We start from the raw sequence: 19121 nt of genomic DNA on the forward strand, positions 1-19121 counted from the left end.
CGTATCTGTTCTTTCTCCTTATCTCCTGCCCTTCTCTTTAAGCATACTGAAGATGGACTTTTTTCCAAATGTTTATTTGTAGGAAGAGGTGATGGGTGCAGGCCAGCAGCTGAGAACTTACAGCTTTGATGCACCAGGAGCTGTATTCAAGCTGAGGGCACAAGCCTCCTAGGGAGGGAGCCAGGTCCACCAAGGCCAGAGACAGGCAGGCGAGACTGGAAGGCCAGGGAGATGCTGCCTGGTAAGTGCTCAGCTGGCCTATTGGGCAAGTCCTCTGGGGTTCTAGAGCTGATAGGAAGAAGGATTCCATTTTGATAGTCCTGCCTGGAGACTTGGACCTATCTGATACTAAGGTATTTTATAAAGCTACAGTAGATGTTTTTCTTCAGAGAACAAAGTTGGAAAAGGTGCAAGTATATATAAGAATTTAATAAAATGATAATGGTGGTCTTTCAAATCAAAGAGGGATCTTTAAATTGTTCTTGGGAACCACAGGGTTCCTGGCCATGTCTAGTGGCTGAGAGGAGGCCAGGATGGGGACTTCAACCCAAGCAGCTGTGGTTTTGCTTTTGATAAGGTTCCTGGTAAAAATCATTTTGAATAAATGTTGCTGAGAAACTGGTAAAGCATTCAGGGGAGAAAGGATTTTGCCCTTTGCTCGGCCATGTTTTTCCAGGCTCTTTCTTCGGGGAGAAAGAGGGTTCTAACCTTTGGTCCTCATTCAGATAGGCTAATTAGGGGTCTCGGGTGTCCCCAAAGGGCAGCAACTTTGACCCCTCCCCTTGTGGGTAAAAGGGCTTTTCACAGTTTCTCAGCAGTTGGTTTTAGGTTTCCACATAAGGCTAAAGGTGTTAAAGTTTGGTCTGCACCTCGTTGGTTTTAATCCAGGGAGGAGCTCCTGGATTTTTTTTTTCTCCCCCATAGAGGGAAACCTTTTGTTTGCGGTGGGCCAGAGTTAAAATGGGGCCTTTACCACTCACTCAGAGTGTTTGGTGTGTGTATGTTTGTGTGTGTGTTGGGTGAAGTGGCGACTGGCATCTGGTATGTCATGAATTGAGACCTATAACGATTCGCCAGGGTGTCTTGGCTCTGGCCTGAGTAGGGTATGTGAAAGCCTTTTGGGGCAGGAAGGGGCAAAGTGATACCTGGCCCTCCCACCCTCTGGTCCCAGAAGGAGCTCTCGCTGGAGCCAGGCAGCCTCCAGTCCCCCTCCTTTCAGCCTTATCATTCTCTGCATCCTGCCCAGGCCACAAAGGAGTTATCTGGGGCTGAACCCCTCTCCTTCCACAGCAGAGGACCAGGGGTCTCCTCCCTCTGACCAGCCTCCAGTCTGGGGAGCTGTTTTCCTTTTTCTTAAGCTAACTCCTGATCCCACTGAGGGGCATCAAGGGCAGTAGTTTGGAGAAAGCCTCATCCTTGGCCCTGCTTTTCCGGGAAGCCGACTTTCCCTCTACCCTGGTGGCGCCATCATTAGGGAGTGTGGCCGAAGGAGGCAAATTGTTAGGTGCAATCAGGAAGCCATGTCTGCATCCCATGGCTGAGAGAAAGCCAGGATGACACTTAGGCCATCTCTCACTCCATCCTCTTTGGGGAGTCTGGGATGCTCTCAGAGAGCGGGGTGAAGCCCAGCAGGAGGACATGTCTCTCGTAGGCCTTGGTCTGCTTGAACATGGTGTCAGTCCCATGGAGGTGGTCCAGCACACCCAGCACCCCATAGCACTGGTTGAACCTAGAAGAGAGAGGATGGCGCTGCAGTGCCAATGCTGGAGGCCTCTGTGCAGATCCCATTTCATTTGTGCCAGCCTCACACATTTCTCAGCCCTCCTACCCCACACCTGTCACCACCATCCTGACCATCTGCATCAGGATAAGCTGGGGAGTTGCTACCAATGCACCTTCCGGGGGCCACTCCAAACCTGCAATTTGCAGTATCTGGAGTCTTCCTTTGAAAAGCTTGCTGTGTGATTCTGATGCCCACAGTCTGAGGATCTCTAGCAGAACTAGGCTTCTTCAGGTATGAGATCACCAGCATCAGAATCCCCTGGAACACTTAACTAAAATGCAGGTTTCCAGGCCCTGCTCCCCCAGATACCTTAGTTCAGCATATTTGGAGTGGAATCCAAAAGCCTATATTTTAAACAAGCATCTCAGGTGATTCTGGTATAGGAGGTTTGTAGACTACACTTGAAAAAGTCTGGGGCTTTCAGAGACTATATGACTTCCTTGTGATTGCCTGCAGGAGTTTTATGCATATATGTACGTTTCTAAAGAGAATGTCCAGAGCTTATTCAAAGGGCCCAGAGTCCAGATAAAGGTTTAAAATCCCCAGTTGGAGGAGGACCCAATTTCAGAAGGAAAAGAGTAAGGTCATCCCAGTGTGGTTATTTTCCCAACCATCAGACCTCTTCCCCAACTAGCACTCACATGTAAACTGAGATACCAGTGTCTGCTATCAGAAGCTTAAGGAGGGAGGGTGATGGTTGTTGCCTAGGGACCCATTGTGTGGAGAGGGTCCTTACTTGAGATGGTGGTAGTCGTGGAATTCAGGCGAAGGCAGGAAGGGAAGGTGGTAGCCACAGTGGGAGATGGTGGTGATGATGAGGGCCAAGGAAAACCACATGGTGATGGAGGACAAGTGGGAGCCCATTACTAATGGGCCCACTATGGCCGGTAGCATGTTGGAGACCTGCAAGGGGAGGGATGATTGAAGGCAGGGCCCAGGGAGATGAAGGGACTTAGGTGGGTGTACACTTAGCCCCAAGGTGGTACCAGAGGCAAACTTCCTTGACCCAGATCTGGAGAAGGTGAGAGTTTCGGGACTTTGATTTGTTGAAGGCATTCACCTTTGTAACTTGGGACAAATTATGCAGTTTGAGCCTCAACTTTCTTGTTAGCAAAATTAAGATTAAAAAGGTTGTTGGAGGAGCCAGGTGTGGTGGTTCATGCCTGTAATCCCAGCAATTTGGGGGGCAGAGGTGGGAGGATCACTTGAGGCCAGGGGTTCCAGCCAGCCTGGGCAAAATAGCAGGATCCTGACTCTACAAAAAATTTAAAAATTAGCCAGATGTGGCCAGGCGCAATGGCTCACTCCTATAATCCCAGCACTTTGGGAGGCCAAGGTGGGTGGATCACAAGGTCAGGAGTTTGAGACCAGCCTGACCAACATGGTGAAACCCTGTCTCTACTAAAAATACAAAAATCAGCCAGGCATGGTGGCACATGCCTGTAATCCCAGCTACTCAGGAGGCTGAGACAGGAGAATCGCTTGAACCCGGGGGGGTGGGAGATTGCAGTGAGCCGAGATCACGCCATTGCACTCCAGCCTAGATGACACAGTGAGACTCTATCTAAAAAAAAAAAAAAAAAAAAAAATCCAGATTTGGTGGTGCACACGTGTGGTCTCAGCTATTTGGAAGACTGAAGCTAGAGGATCACATGAGCCCAGGGGTTAGAGGCTGCAGTGAGCTATGATCACACCACTGTACTCCAACCTGGGTGACAGAGCAAGACCCTGTCTCAAAACGAAAAAAAAAAAGTTGTTGGGATGATTAAGTGAGACAACTGTGTTAGCACTTAACATAGCCTGGCATATGGAAGGCTGACAATAAATGGTAGCTATTTTTAAATGGGAAGAAAAAGGGCCAGTGTGGTCTAAGTTCTCTGCAGGAGACCTTCAGGAAGGTGGTTGGGGCCGTCTGCCCTTTGCTCTGGGGAGGGTAGAGCTCTGCTCACCGCATGCTCTATAGGGTGGGCATAGAGAGAGATCACGCCAATGGGAGCTGTCCACTCGTGGTGTTTCTTGTGGATTTTCTTGTAGAATGTTGGGTGGTGAAGGAGCCTGGGGAAATAGTTAATAGTTAATAACCTGCTGATTCCTCTTTCTCCCTCCCCGACCAGACCATGAGAAACCAAAAATAGGAACTAGGGGTTACATCCATGGAACAAAGTTAAAAACACCGAGACCTGCCTTCAAATTTCAACCCCAGCCCTTATACTGCATAGTTTGGGAGTGGGTTGCTTTGCCTCTCTATGCCAGTTGTATTCGCTGTAAAATGGGATGCTGCCCAGAAAGGATTGAATAAGCAAATGGATGGGAAACTGCCCTGGCTCCCACACAATCAGAGAGGCCTTTTCTCTTCTGGACATTCATTCCTCAGTTGTCCCAAGTTGTCAGTTATGAGACAGCTAGTGGTCTTCCTGTTAACCATTTAATGGGAGACTTGAGGCCAGGGAGTATTTTACTGGCCTACACTCAATGCAGAAGACTGTTTCCTTTTATTTTTTTTCTTTGAGACAAGGTCTTGCTCTTTCGCCCAGGCTGGAGTGCGATGGTGTGATCACAGCTCACTACAGCCCTGACCTCCCGGGCTCATGTGATCCTCCCACCTCAATCTCCCAAGTAGCCGGGACTACAAGTACACACCACCATGCCTGGCTAATTTTTTAAATTTTTTTGTAGAGACGGGGTCTCCTGACATTCCCCAGGCTAGTCTCAAACTCCTGGGCTCAAGTGATCCGCCCACCTCAGCCTCCCAAATTGCCGGGATTACAAGCGTGAGTCACTGCACCTGGCCTCAGTTTCCTTGTTGATCAGTGAGCCCTAGACAGGATGAGGAGCTAGCTGTGCCTCAGGCAGGGCCTGCTCACCGGTGTGAATAGTAGAACAAGACTTCCTCGATCAGCGTGAAGATGGCCAGCTCCAGGAGGAACCAGTGGAAGGTGGGTAGCTCACGGCGGCAGGGGTCTCTCCACCATTTGAGGAAGGGATAGAGGAAGACCACCATGGGGAAAGATATCACGCACTGGTTGAAAAGAACTGTGCGGATAGATTGGCGCAGTTTCACAGGATCCACCTGCCCGAGGGAAGGGAGGAGGGAGATGGACAAGAGTGTGAGAAGTAGGCTCCACCGTGACCTGCTTACAGGAAGTCCTCACTCTGGTTGGATTCTGGGAGAGATGTTGGGACACAGCCAGTAGCTCCTGACTGCCACCCAGCTCTGGGCTTGGAAACGTTGCAGAATAAGGCCCTGGCTGCTAGGCAGGTGAGTAATACCCCTGTCCTTGGAAACTTCAGCAGCCTTCAGTCTGTGTCGGAACCTGCCTTCTTCCTGGTTCTGCACATTATCACCACTACCCTCCCCATTTCTCTGGCCAGGCCCCATGTATTTACAGGTAACTTGGGTAGCCTCCATGGTGCTTGGAGAAGGCTGTGACTTTCTGAGTGATACCCCATTTCAGCTGTTTAGCCCCTCTTCATCAGAGAACCTTGTTCATGATTGAGTGCAGAGATCAAGATCATCTGCCTCCTCACGTGGTCCAGCCTCACTGCAGAAGGCCCAGAGCAAAGAGGCAGGTAAGCCGAGGAGCTGCTTATCCAGCTTCTTGACCAACTTCCTGGTTTTCACAGTGATACTGTGAAGATGGGGGCCTGCCCAAGCATTTCCACCAGGGTCCACTGTACAGAGCTGGTCCCAAGTGTCCAAACTCCATTTGGCCTCAATACTGCAGCCAGTATTTCCCCCAGAATCAGGAACCCTTTGACCCTTCCCTTTGTCAGAGCACTGGGGCTCCAGGGAACAGTCCTGTGACCATAGATTACTTCCTGGATCCTGATGAACTTGTTTGGTTAGAAGGGATTTCTCCAAGTTCCCTCTGTGAGCTGGAGGGATTTCTGCCCCAAAGCGAGACAGGGGTTCAAAATGGTCCCCAGCTTGAGGCCTGCCTCTTCCTCCAGCCTTTCCAGGCGCTGCATGCATTAACTGATTTCAGAATTCACTCTTTGTTTACTTCCATCCCATTGCGAGGCCAGGTCTCGCCAGCCTGTTGTGAGAGGACATGTTAGGTGAGGCCATTACACCTTCTGGAAACCTTGACCAAGAGGTTGGGTATCACATCTATTCATTTATTTATTTAACTGATATTTATTGAGCACCCACTATGTAGCACTCAGTGTTCTGGGTGTTGAAAATAAAGCATGAGCAAAACAAAGATTCCTGCCCCCATGGAATTTATGTTCCAGTGAGAAAGGTAGACTAGACACAACAAATATAAAAACATATATATCAGGCTGGGCACGGTGGCTCACACCTGTAATCCCAGCACTTTGGGAGGTGGAGGTGGGAGGATCACTTGAGGCCAGGAATTTGAGAGCAGCCTTGGCAACATCACGAAACCCCATCAAAATTTTTTTAAAAAGCTGGATGTGGTGGTGTGCACCTGTAGTCCCAGCTATTCAGAAGGCTGGGGTGGAAGGATCATGTAAGCCCAGGAGTTTAAGGCACACCAGCCTGCGTGAGAGGGTGAGACCCAATCTCGTTAAAAAAAAAAAAAAGAAAAAAAAAAGGCCAGGCGCTGTGTCACGCCTGTAATCCCAACACTTTGGGAAGCCAAGGTGGGCAGATCATGAGGTCAGGAGATTGAGACCATCCTGGCTAACACGGTGAAACCTCATCTCTATGAAAAATACAAAAACTTAGCTGGGTGTGGTGGCATGCACTTGTAGTCCCAGCTACTCAGGAGGCTGAAGCAGGAGAATCACTTGAACCTGGGAGGCGGAGGTTGTAGTGAGCCACTGAGATCGTGCCACTGCACTCCAGCCTCGGTGACAGAGCAAGACTCCATCTCAAAAGAAAAAGGCAGGCTGGGCGCTGTGGCTTACGCCTGTAATCCCAGCACTTTGGGAGGCCAAGGCAGGCAGATCACGAGGTCAGGAGTTTGAGACCAGCCTGACCAATATGGTGAAACCCTGTCTCTACTAAAAATACAAAAATTAGCTGGGCATGGTAGTGTGCACCTGTAATCCCAGCTATTCAGGAGGCTGAGGCAGGAGAATCACTTGAACCCGGGAGGTTGCAGTGAGCCGAGACTGCTCCATTGCACTCCAGCCTGGGTGACAGAGTGAGACTCCGTCTCAAAAAATAAAAAAAAAAAGCAATAATATAGACAAGAGATGATGGTGAATTGGACCAGTGTAATAGTGATGGAAGTGGTGAGAAGTGGTAAGAAGTGACTGGATTCTGAATTTGTTTCAGAAATAGAGTTAATAGAGTTCCCAGATAGATTGGATGTGGAGTATGAAGAAAAGAGAGTAGTCAAGAATGACTCCAAGGTTTCTGGCCTGAGAAACTGGAAGATTGGAATTCCCATCCACTCAGATTGGGGAGGCTGTGGATAGTAAGTAAAGACTTTGGCAGGACGATCAGAAATGCTCTTTTGGACATCATGAATTGGCAATTTCTATTAGTATCCATGTGGAGATGTCAAGGAGGGAGTTGGATATTTCAGCTTGGAATTCAGTAGAGAGTTCTGGGCTAGAGGGAGAATGGTGTGAGCCGTTGGCCTATGGATGGTATTTAAAGTCATGGCACTGAAGAGATAACTGGGGGAATGAATACAGAGGAGAGGACCAAGGCCAGAGCCCATGGGACATTCAGCACGAAGAGGTTGGGGAGAAGAGAAGGAATCAGGAAAGGGACAGTGAAGAAGTGAACAATCAGATGTGATGGGGAGCCGGGCATGGTGGCTCATGTCTGATCCCAGCAGTTTGTGAGGCTGAGGTGGATGGATCACCTGAGGTTAGGAGTTCAAGACCAGCCTGGGCAACTTGGTGAAACCCTGTCTCTACTAAAAATACAAAAAATTAGCTGGGCATGGTGGCAGGCGCCTGTAATCCCAACTACTGGGGAGGCTGAGGCAGGAGAATCACTTGAACCCGGGAGACAGAGGTTGCAGTGAGCCAAGATCACGCCATTGTACGCCAGCCCGAGCAACAGAGCGAGACTGTCTCTAAAAAAAAAAAAAAAAAAAAAAAATTGAGGGGGTACCTAGAGAGCAGAGTGTCATGGAAACCAAATGAAAAAAGTATTTCAAGGCTGAGGGAGTCAGCAGCTGTGGAAATGTCTCTGGTGCTCTAATGAAACCATATCATTGGTGAACTTACCAAAAGAAATGTTGGTAGAGCCTTTTTCTAGGTGGGACACCTGATTTGGAGGAGGTTTATAGAGAAAATGAGACAATGCTTTTGTGATTACTTTAGGAGAGATGCAGGCCGAAGGATTTAGGGGTCAAGTTTTATGATGTCTCAAACTTACTTTCAAATAGGAAAAATGTATAGATGCATATATATTTATATTTTCATATATATAAAACAAAAATAAAATCTTTAAAATTGGTGAATCTAAGTGATATGTAAATGCATAATTCTTACATTATTTTTCAACTTTCTGTATGTATTTTTAACATTTTTCATAATTACAAAATGTTGGGGAAAAGAGTAGACAGATGGCCGAGTGTGGTGGCTCACGCCTCTTATCCCAGCACTTGGGGAGTCTGGGGCTAGTGGATCACCTGAGGCCAGGAGTTCGAGACCAGCCTGGCCAACATGATCAAACCCCATCTCTACTGAAAATACAAAAATTACCCAGGCGTGGTGGCACACGCCTGTAATCCCAGCTACTTGGAAGGCTGGGGCAGGAGAATCGCTTGAACCCAGGAAGTGGAGGTTACAGTGAGCCAAGATCGCAGTGCCACTGCACTCCAGCCTGGGTGACAGAGGGAGACTGTCTCAAAAAGAAAAACAACAAAACCCAAATAAGAGTGGACAGAGAGGTATTGGAAACTATATAGATAACTCTCTCAAAGAACTTTGCTAGTTAAGGGTTGTTTTTTCTGTTACTTTTGTGTGTGTGTGTGTGTGTGTGTGTGTGTCTGTTTTTTGTGAGACAGGGTCTCACTCTGTCACCCAGGCTGGAGTGCACTCTTTGTTTACTTCCATCCCATTGCGAGGCCAGGTCTCGCCAGCCTGTTGTGAGAGGACGTGTTAGGTGAGGCCATTACACCTAACCGTAGCTCACTGCAGCCTCAACCTCCTGGGCTCAAGCAATCCTCCCACCTCAGCCACCCAAGTAGCTAGGACTACAGGCGTGCACCATCACACCCAGCTAATTTTTGTATTTTTTGTAGAGACAGTGTTGGGTGGGGTGTTTTGTCATGTTGCCCAGACTGGTCTCAAACTCCTGAGCTTAGGCATTCCTCCTGCCTTGGCCTTACAAAGTGGTAGGATTACAGGTGTGAACCACTCCACTTGGCCTGTTTTTTTTCCTTCTTTTTGAGTCAGTGTCTCGCCCTGTCACCCAGGCTAGAGTGTAGTGGTATGATCATAGCTCACTGTAACCTCGACCTCCTGGGCTCAAGCAATCCTCCCACCTCAGCTTCCCAAGTAGCCGGGACTACAGGCAAATGCTACCTCGCTTGCCTAGTTAAAAATTTTTTTGTAGGCCGGGTGCGGTGGCTCACACTTGTAATCCCAGCACTTTGGGAGGCCGAGGCGGGCGGATCACGAGGTCGGGAGATCGAGACTACGGTGAAACCCCGTCTCTACTAACAATACAAAAAAATTAGCCGGGCGTGGTGGCGGGCGCCTGTAGTCCCAGCTACTCAGAGAGGCTGAGGCAGGAGAATGGCGTGAACCCGGGAGGCGGAGCTTGCAGTGAGCCGAGATTGCGCCACTGCACTCCAGCCTGGGCGACAGAGCAAGACTCCGTCTCAAAAAAAAAAAAAAAAAAAAAAAAAATTTTTTTTTTATAGAGATGGGATCTCATTCTGTCTCTTGGGCTGGTCTCGAACTCCTGGGCTCAAGTGATCCTCCTGCCTCAGACTCCCAAAGTCTGAGATTACAGGCGTGAGCCACCACACCTAGCCTGTTTTATTTATTTATTTTTCTTTTTGAGTCAGGATCTTACTCTGTCACCCAGGCTGATCTCAAACTCCTGGGCTCAAGCGATTCTTCTGGCTCAGCCTCCCAAAGTTTGGGATTACAGTAGTGAGCAACCACACTTGGTGGGTTTTTTTTGTTTTGTTTTGTTTTGTTTTTTAGATGGAAAAAAATACCACATGTTTGTAATAATCTAGAGAGGAATAATGAGAGCAAGAGAAGGAAAAGAAGATACAAGAAAGCAAAGAGAGAATTGCTGCAGCCATTTCCTGGATGTAGTACACGGATAGGGGAGGAATCACCCACAGACAGGAGCAAGGAGAGTTCACCTGTGGTGTCAGGTGGTCAGGCAGAGCATGTGGGTGCAGGTGCTGGTCACTGGCCAATGTAGTGTGCGTCTATAAAACTCTTCTGCTTGCTTTAGTTTTTTTTTTTTTTTTTCTTCCTAGAGACAGTGTCTCACTCTGTCTCCCAGGCTGGAGTGCAGTAGCACAATCATGGCTTGCTTCAGCCTTGAACTCCTAGGTTCAAGTGATCCTCCTGCCTTGGCCTCCTGAGTAGCTGAGACTACAGACACAGACCACTGTGCCCGGCTAATTAAAATAATTTTTTTTGTAGAGACAGGGATCTCAGTATGTTGCCCAGGCTGGTCTTGAACTCCTGGCATCAAGCGATCCTCCTGTCTCTTCCTCCCAAAGTGCTGAGATTACAAGCCTGAGCCACTGTGCCCCAGCCTGCATAAATTTTCTTTTTCCTTTTTTCTTTTTTTTTTTTTGAGACAGAGTCTTGCTCTGTTGCCCAGGCTGGAGTGCAGTGGTGCAATCTCGGCTCACTGCAACCTCTGCCTCCCAGGTTCAAGCGATTCTCCTCCAGGCATGCGCCACCACGCCCAGCTAATTTTTGTATTTTTAATAGAGGCAGGGTTTTGCCATGTTGCCCAGGCTGGTCTTGAACTCCGGAGCTCAAGTGATTTGCCCATCTCGGCCTCCCAAAGTGCTGGGATTACAGGCATGAACCACCACGTCCAGGCTTAAATTTTCTTAGTGAAATGGGAAGCAAGGCCCTCCCTCTGCCAGCAGTTAGGGGAGGAGGTGTTAAAGAGGTGTGAACTAGCCATTCAGGCAGTGGGAGAGTAAACAAAGCAGGGATGGATCATAGGAACACCAGGTAGCATTCAGCTCCCCACTTAAGGATCTGTTTCTGATGTCTTAGTTCAGGGGCCAGTCCTTCCTGGAAACAGCCAAAGATTAAATGGCCTCGTGAGGTTCTTTCCTACTTGTGTGCCCACTTGAGGGTACACGTGGTACAGGAGCACTGGACTTGGTGTCAGATGGGATGAGCCCTGACTCTGTTTCCTAGTAGCAATCTGATCTTGAGCTAGTCATTGGACATTTCTGAACCTCAGCTTCTGCAGAATGCAATGAGATCTTCCAATGTAGCTCTGTAGCCATCGTGTAGACCACAAGGCTATACAGACAGCAGGTAATATTCTGGAGAGCCGATTAAGAATGTGAGCCCTGAAGTCAAAAAGCCTGCATTTGAATCATAGTTTACCCGTGTAACACCTCTGTTTCCTCATCTGAACAGTGAAGGTTCTTGGCCTCAGTTGAAGATGTGAGCATTTAGTCAGTGGTGCTACAACAGCCATGGTTGACAGATGAAGTGTTCTCAAGGACCAAGCACAGGGTTTGACACTTTAGGCTCTGATTCATGTCCTGCCAAGCTGGGCCTGGAGGAAGCCCCCAAGCCTGGCTGGCAGCTGTTGTCCCAAGTGAGGAGGATAGTAAGCCAGGCCAACAGCTCCAGTTCAGGAAGGGGCCCATTTCAAAGGAGGGGGTCAAGAGCACTGTTTGCCTTTCTGGAGTGCTGGGCTGGGGCAGAAGGACCTGAGAGCTGAGGTGGTTCACCCAGACACCTGGGCAGATGACTAAAAGATGATTGTCTTGTCTGGGAAAGAAGCCAGGATGTGGTTTGGGTGGAGCTGGGGAAAGAACCTGGGTTTCAGAATCAACTTCTTCCTTGTGTAAGAAAAGGCGAGCCAGACTCAGGGAACAGTGGGACCCACTTCCTGGCGCTGTGCAAGTCGGAGTTCCTTGTAAGCAGGGTCTGGGCCTCACTTATCACGGATTTGCCCTGGTGCCTTGCACTATTGGTCGAATTGAGTCTTTAGGAAGGAGGACTTGTTTAAAAGACAGCCACCGCCCACACATTCAGAATCCATACTATCCGTCTATTATAGTGGAGTTATCCATTGTTTTCGCAGCTGTTTCCCTCTCTCATAACAATCGCTGTTACCCATATTCTAGCATGCAGCCATTGCTGTCTCCATTCCTATGGGTAAAGTGGAGTTGCCTGCCTTCTCAGTGCCAGGCTGACCACAGTGCCATGGGGCACCACAGGTAGGTCCAGAGCCTGGGCCAGGAATCAGGAGACCAGAATATTGGTCTTGACTGGCCACTAGCTGAGTGACTCTGAGGTTGTGGGCAAATTATTTCCTCTCTTTAACCTTCTAAATTGGGGGAGCCTTGTTGCTAATAACTTGGCTCACACTGGCCAGGTCTCTCCTGGGCCAGTGGTGAGAATTCTGAGAGTGTGGCCTTAGCTCTTGCTTTCTGTGCTTTGACCAGGAGAAGTTGCGACAACACTTACAGGTTCATTCTTGCCGACCTGAATTCGGTAGCGAGAGATGAAGTTAGGTTTTCCTGTTGTGTCAACCACCAACAGAAGCCCATTGAAGCTCCAGAAGAAGAGACAAGGCACTTGGATGGCACCTGAGATTGGGAAACAGAAACAGTCAGGGCGACTTTGGGTTCTCGCAGCACATAGACTAACAGAACATACTTTTTTATGGTGACCGAGGCTTCATCCTAGACATTTCTTTGCCAGGGAGGTCTTAGGGCTTGGGACCAAGGGGTTACCTGTAGTCTTGGGTAGGAACTTGGACAGGCCACTTAAGGAGTGTCTCCATTTTCTTAGCCATAAAATAGGGACAACCTTCAAGGTGGTTGGTGGTTTTCATATAAATACATATGAAAGTATGTTAAGATATATAATACACTCTAAAATAGAAATGAATTCAGGTTGACATTTGGGAGTCTGCGCCCACTGAACCCTTTATGAATTGCCAAGGAAGGAGAAGCAAAGGAAGTACTCTGTATGGTATGGGTCACAGTGAGCCCTGGGCTAGGAGTCAGTCAGGAAACTTAATCCCTGTCATCCTACTAACTGAGCAGCAGAACTTCAGGTGTCATCTAGTCAGTATCTCCCAAAGTGGAAAACTCATTGTTCTTTTTTTTTTTTGAGACAAAGCCTCGCTCTGTCACCCAGGCTGGAAGTGCAGTTATGCGATCATGGCTCACTGTAGCCTCGACCTGCCAAGCTGAAGTGATCCTGTTGCTACAGCCTCCTGAATAGCTGGGGCTACCGGCACCTGCCACCATGCTCAGCTAGGACTCGGCTTTGCTTAATTCCATGTCTGTGCCCCTCCACCAGCACCCTTCATGCTCTATCAACCAAAGTAACTGTGGCGGCTGGGACTTGGAAAATACTTGCCAGCACTGTAGGGGAGTAGGATTGGTACAAACGTTCTAGACGGCAATTTGGCAGGATCTGAAGTAATAAAGTGAGAGAGTCAGAGAGCCAAGACAGAAAGGGAGAAAGAAGAAAAGGACACACGTCTGTTCGTATGCATAAATGTCCATCACAGCATTAAAAAAAAATTTAAGCAGCCTAAATACCCATTAGTAGGGAATGGACTAAACAGATTAGAGTATTTCCATATAATGGAATAGAATGGGAAGCTTAGAGTATTAAGTAAGGCTACATTAATAGGCATGGAAAGATACCTACAATCTATTCAATGAAAAAAAGATTTAAAAATAGTTGGTACCTCATAAGTACAACTATATACCCAATATATAAAAGATGTACACTAATATATAAACAGTGGTTATTTCTTGAAGGTAAGACAGTGGGTGATTTTCACACTTTCTATGCTTATTTGAATTGCCTGATTTTTATTTTTAACAATGAGCACATATTTACTTTTTTTTTTTTTTTTTTTTTTTTGAGGCGGAGTCTCGCTCTGTCACCCAGGCTGGAGTGCAGTGGCGCGATCTCAGCTCGCTGCAAGCTCTGCCTTCCGGGTTCACACCATTCTCCTGCCTCAGCCTCCTGAGTAGCTGGGACTACAGGTGCCCGCCACCGTGCGCGGCTAATTTTTTGTATTTTTACTAGAGACGGGGTTTCACCGTGGTCTCGATCTCCTGACCTCGTGATCCGCCTGCCTCGGCCTCCCAAAGTGCTGGGATTACAGGCGTGAGCCACCGTGCCTGGCCCATATTTACTTTTATACCCAGAAAAAATAAACTATTTTGGCCAGGCGCGGTGGCTCACGCTTGTAATCCCAGCACTTTGGGAGGCCGAGGCAGGCGGATCACGAGGTCAGGAGATCGAGACCACGGTGAAACCCCGTCTCTACTAAAAATACAAAAAAATTAGCCGGGCGTGGTGGCGGGCGCCTGTAGTCCCAGCTACTCAGAGAGGCTGAAGCAGGAGAATGGCGTGAACCCGGGAGGCGGGGCTTGCAGTGAGCCGAGATCGCGCCACTGCACTCCAGCCTGGGTGACAGAGCGAGACTCTGTCTCAAAAAAAAAAAAAAAACTTTTTTACTTTGGAAAAAAAAGGTTGGTGGTTACCCAGTGGGCCATCCAAGGTGTCTACCTACTTGGAACTCCAAAGGCTGCCTGAGGAATACAGATGAAAAGCACACCATAAGACAATCTTGAACTTCTTCTAGCTCTAACAGTTAAAATTGGAAATATTTTCTCTCTCTCATATTGGCTTATCGCCAAGGTAATAGGTAATTTTCACAGAATTGTACCTAAAGTATATAAAATATTTGGGGTTTTTTTTAGATCGCCGGTTCAAGCTAATAAAGTTTTTCTACCACTTTCCCCATATACATAGGTAATCTGAATTGTTCAATGACTGCTTAAGATCCCATTAAATCAGTCATATTTAATGTTCAGCCCATTGTCAGAGTTCTCCTTCTAGTTGAAAACAATCCTCAGGGGCATTTTGCTTTATGGCAACTGACACTTTTTTATCTTCCCTTCTAGACTATGACATCATTTTTTAATGGGGGAGGGAAACATTTCATGTAAATACTTTTTTTTTTTTTTTTTTTTTTTTGGAGACAGAGTCTTGCTCTGTCACCCAGGCTGGAGTGCAGTGGCGCTATCTCAGCTCACTGCAACCTCCGCCTCCTGAGTTCAAGCGATTCTTGTGCCTCAGCCTCCTGAGTAGCTGGGATTACAGGCACGCACCACCACGCCTGGCTCATTTTTTGTATTTTTAGTAGAGTCAGGTTTTACCAGGTTGGCCAGGCTGGTCTTGAACTCCTGGCCTCAAGTGATCTGCCTGCCTGGGCCTCCCAAAGTGCTGAGATTACAGGTGTGAGCCACCAATCTTGGCCCATCTTAATTTTTTTGAGACGGAGTCTGGCTCTGTCACCCAGGCTGGAGTGCAGTGGCGCGATCTCGGCTCACTGCTAGCTCTGCCTCCCGGGTTCACGCCATTCTCCTGCCTCAGCCTCTCCGAGTAGCTGGGACTACAGGCACCCGCCACCAGGCCCGGCTAATTTTTTTGTATTTTTAGTAGAGACAGGGTTTCACCGTGGTCTCAATCTCCTGACCTCGTGATCCGCCCGCCTCGGCCTCCCAAAGTGCTGGGATTACAAGCGTGAGCCACCGCGCCTGGCCAATTTTTTTTTTTTTTTTTTTTTGAGACAGAGTCGTGCTCTATTGCCCAGGCTGGAGTGCAGTGGCACCATCTCAGCTCACTGCAACCTCTGCCTCCCAGGTTCAAGCAATTCTCATGCCTCAGCCTCCCGAGTAGTTGAGATTACAGGCATGCACCACCACACCCGGCTAATTTGTGTGTGTGTGTGTTTTTAGTGAAAAAGGGATTTTGCCATATTGGCCAGGCTGGTCTCAAACCCCTGACTTCAAGTGATCCACCTGCCTCGGCCTCCCAAAGTGTTGGGATTACAGGCATGAGCCACTGTGCCCAGCTCCATCTTAAATATTTCTTTTTTTTGAGATGAAGTTTCACACTGTCGCCCAGCTGGAGTGCGGTGGCACGATCTTGGCTCACTGCAACCCGCCTCCCAGGTTCAAGTGATTCTCCCTGCCTCAGCCTCCCAAGTAGCTGGGATTACAGGAGCCTGCCACCATGCCCAGCTAATTTTTTTTGTATTTTTAGTAGAAACGGGGTTTCACTATGTTGGCCAGGCTGGTCTCGAACTCCTGACCTCGTGATCCACCTGCCTCAGCCTCCCAAGGTGCTAGGATTACAGGTGTCAGCCACCACCCCTGGCCTCCCATCTTAAATATTTCTATATCCTCGATACAAGTTTAGCACATAGTAACATATATGTCATATTAATAATATAAATAAATGTACATTATATATAATATATATTAAATAAATTGTATATAATTATTATTTGAGTGAATGTATGATTGAGGACATTCACTATTATAGATAATGCTGTTATAAATATCTATGTTTACATGGCTTTTCCTTCCATCTATTTACTTAGGCTTGCTTGGAGCCATTGAAGCTGTCAGTAAATATTTATTGACTGGCCACTTGCTGTCAAGCACTGACTGTACCAGGTACAGGGTACATAGTCTCAGACAAGACAGGGCAGCTCTCTGTGCTTGTGGAATTACGTGTAGAAACAGGATTATTGCTCTAAATGTGCATTCATTTTTCATAAAATATTTCTTATTTTTCTATATTTTGGGAGGAGTCTTAACTTCTCAGCTTCTTTTTTTGGACATCCTGTTTTCAGACTGCCCGCAAGTTTAGTATTCTTTAGGACTACCACCGTTTTGAAGTTCAAGTCCTCATCCCTTGGAATAATAAACTGAAAAGTCCCAAAGTAGAGAACAAAACAATAGAAAAAGAATTAAGTTATAATCGTGCACCCACACGCTAGGTGCTGGCGGTCTGGGAACCTCACCTATAAAGAAGAGGATCCACTCCTTCCCTTCAAATGTAGTCAGCAGCCTCTCCCACTGGGCTTGCCAAAAGTAGCCAGAAGCACCCCAAAATCTCTGAAGATGCCTTGGAAGAAAAACCATTCAGGTTTCTGGGTGAAGACAGCTCCTTCCCCTATGCTCTGCCCCCGACCACCACCACACTGCACCCTAGCTGGGTGGAGCCAACTTACCATGTCACTGAGTTCCAGAAGGCCACAAATGAGAGAAGTCCAGAGCCCAGGATGAAAGCTGTCCTCCTCATAGAGCCCCAGATGTGTCCCTCCTGGAGGAGGGCAGGGAAGTGTCAGACCCCAGCAAGCCTCCTGCCTTTACACCCAGCTCACTGCTGAGGCACAGCGGGAGTGCTGTAGGATCAGCGTCTCAACCAACCAGGAAGGCACATCTGCTGACCTTTTCCAGCTTCTGTGGGAGCCTCTTCCTTATCAGGAGCTCTCAGGCTGTACATGGGTGTGTTTATGAAAATTAGAGCTCAAGTTGGGGGAGGGAAGGGAATTAGCCTGACTCCAAAGAAACTACAGGCAATTCTGTCAGTCAGAGGACAGGCGAGCCTCTATCAGCCATAGGATTTCATCACCAGTCCTCTTGGCAAATGGAGATACCCATTATCTGCACATTGAAATCACCTGAGAGCTTAAAAGTCCCAAGACCCAGGGTCCCCTCCAATCCAATTACATAAGAGTCCCTGGGGGTGGAACCTGGGCTCCCCAGGTAATTCCAATGGGCAGGCAAGGTTGAAATAGTCATCATAGCAGCATGTGCCAAAACCATGATGAGGAAATCCTTTCCCAGTCATATAGGCTTCACTGTGTGCATAGACCAGGCCTATTTCTTCCATCCCTACCCTCCTCTTGCTTTGGAAGAAAAGAGTGAATTGTACACCTTTTCTGACTTTTTTTTTTTTTTTTTCTTTTGAGACAGAATCTTGCTCTGTTGCCCAGGCTGGAGTGCAGTGGCGTGATCTCGGTTCACTGCAAGCTCCACCTCCCGGGTTCACGCCATTATCCTGCCTCAGACTCTCAAGTAGCTGGGACTACAGGCGCCCGCCACCACACCCGGCTAATTTTTTTGTATTTTTAGTAGAGACGGGGTTTCACCGTGTTAGCCAGGATGGTCTCCATCTCCTGACCTTGTGATCTGCCCGCCTCAGCCTACCTAAGTGCTGGGATTACAGGCATGAGCCACCGCGCCCGGCCGACTTTTTTTTTTTTTTTTTTTTGAGGCAGAGTGTTGCTCTGTCACCCAGGCTGGAGTGCAGTGGCACCATCTCGGCTCACTGCAACCTCCGCCTCCGGGGTTCAAGTGATTCTCCTGCCCCAGCTTCCTGAGTAGCTGGGATTACAGGCACCTGCCACCATGCCCACTTAATGTTTGTATTTTTAGTAGAGAAGTTAGCTGGGGTTTTGCCATGTTGGCCAGGCTGGCCTAGAACTCTAAACCTCAAGCAGTTCACCCACCCCAGCCTCCCAAAGTGCTGGGATTACAGGTATGAGCCACTGTACCCCACCAGAACTTGTTCTTTTACGTGGGCCATTCAAAGGTCGCCCTGTGTTTGCTAGACTGGTGACTTTGGGCTTTTCCAGTTATTCCTTTGTTTGGAATTTAAGGGCTCTTTTCAGCAACTTTTCTAGACTCATTGGAAGTTTTAATCTGAGTTTGATCAAACCAAATTAAGTCAAATTAAAACCTCAATTTCACATACAGGATTAGATATTTGTTCGGGGATGTTGGGTTTTTTCATCTCTCTAGCAGCCCAGGTGAAGGAAATATAATAAACAGGACAAAGGTCCTCTGTGAAGTGCAGGAAAACGCAGTACAGGAGTTAGCTGGGGTCAAGAGCCAGTTCTCAGCTACCTCCAGAAAGCCTCTGTTGTCCCCAGGAAAGTTATAGAAAGGGGTTTTCCAAAGGCCCAAGGCATAGGGCATGCCAAGGGCTACAGGCAGGAGAGCCAAGAGGAGAAGGGAGGACAGTTACAACACTTTTCAATTCCATAACGCACATTCGCCCTCTGCATTCAGGCAAAGGGGTTGTGGGTAAAAGGCAGTTTGTAGTCACGTGGACTCTGCTCAGTTACTAAAATGAAGACATTACCATGTGTCAGCCACCCCTAAACCTTGGGGCAGATGTTGGATGCATAGCAAGTACAGCTATGGCAAAGAGCCACTGACTACATTCTCACCAGTTTGGGGGCGAGGTGCTGGCATTTACCTGTTTTGACTTTTCATTGTGTAGCATATGTCCAGCTTCTCCCTTCATCTGGAATGAGAAAGCACAGGCAAGCCGGGGAGTTACTTTCATAAACATCTAAGGAAGTAGGGAGTGGAGAAAGTCAAAGTATATG

At 47.9% G+C, this 19121-nt stretch overlaps 1 protein-coding gene across 3 annotated transcripts in view; it reads right to left on the minus strand.

The window, feature by feature from the left end:
• Window positions 1-239: 239 nt before the first annotated feature.
• The window catches only part of FAXDC2 (fatty acid hydroxylase domain containing 2), a 31160-nt gene continuing 12278 nt past the window's right edge, over window positions 240-19121 (minus strand). For 2 of the 3 annotated variants that reach the window (XM_058440074.1, XM_058440073.1), the window contains exons 3-10: window positions 18989-19036; window positions 16953-17044; window positions 16743-16846; window positions 12362-12483; window positions 4648-4853; window positions 3733-3838; window positions 2520-2686; window positions 1428-1729 (exon numbers count right to left, since the gene is read on the minus strand). In XM_058440074.1, the coding sequence (XP_058296057.1) occupies window positions 1573-1729; window positions 2520-2686; window positions 3733-3838; window positions 4648-4853; window positions 12362-12483; window positions 16743-16846; window positions 16953-17044; window positions 18989-19036 (1002 nt within the window). In that variant the 3' untranslated portion in view covers window positions 1428-1572. Of the gene's footprint in view, window positions 1730-2519; window positions 2687-3732; window positions 3839-4647; window positions 4854-12361; window positions 12484-16742; window positions 16847-16952; window positions 17045-18988; window positions 19037-19121 lie in introns of all 3 variants that reach the window. The other variant, XM_032158458.2, reaches the window with a different exon arrangement.

This window comes from Hylobates moloch, unplaced genomic scaffold, assembly GCF_009828535.3.
Source record: "Hylobates moloch isolate HMO894 unplaced genomic scaffold, HMol_V3 SCAFFOLD_6, whole genome shotgun sequence".
NCBI classification, from domain to species: Eukaryota; Metazoa; Chordata; class Mammalia; order Primates; family Hylobatidae; genus Hylobates; species Hylobates moloch.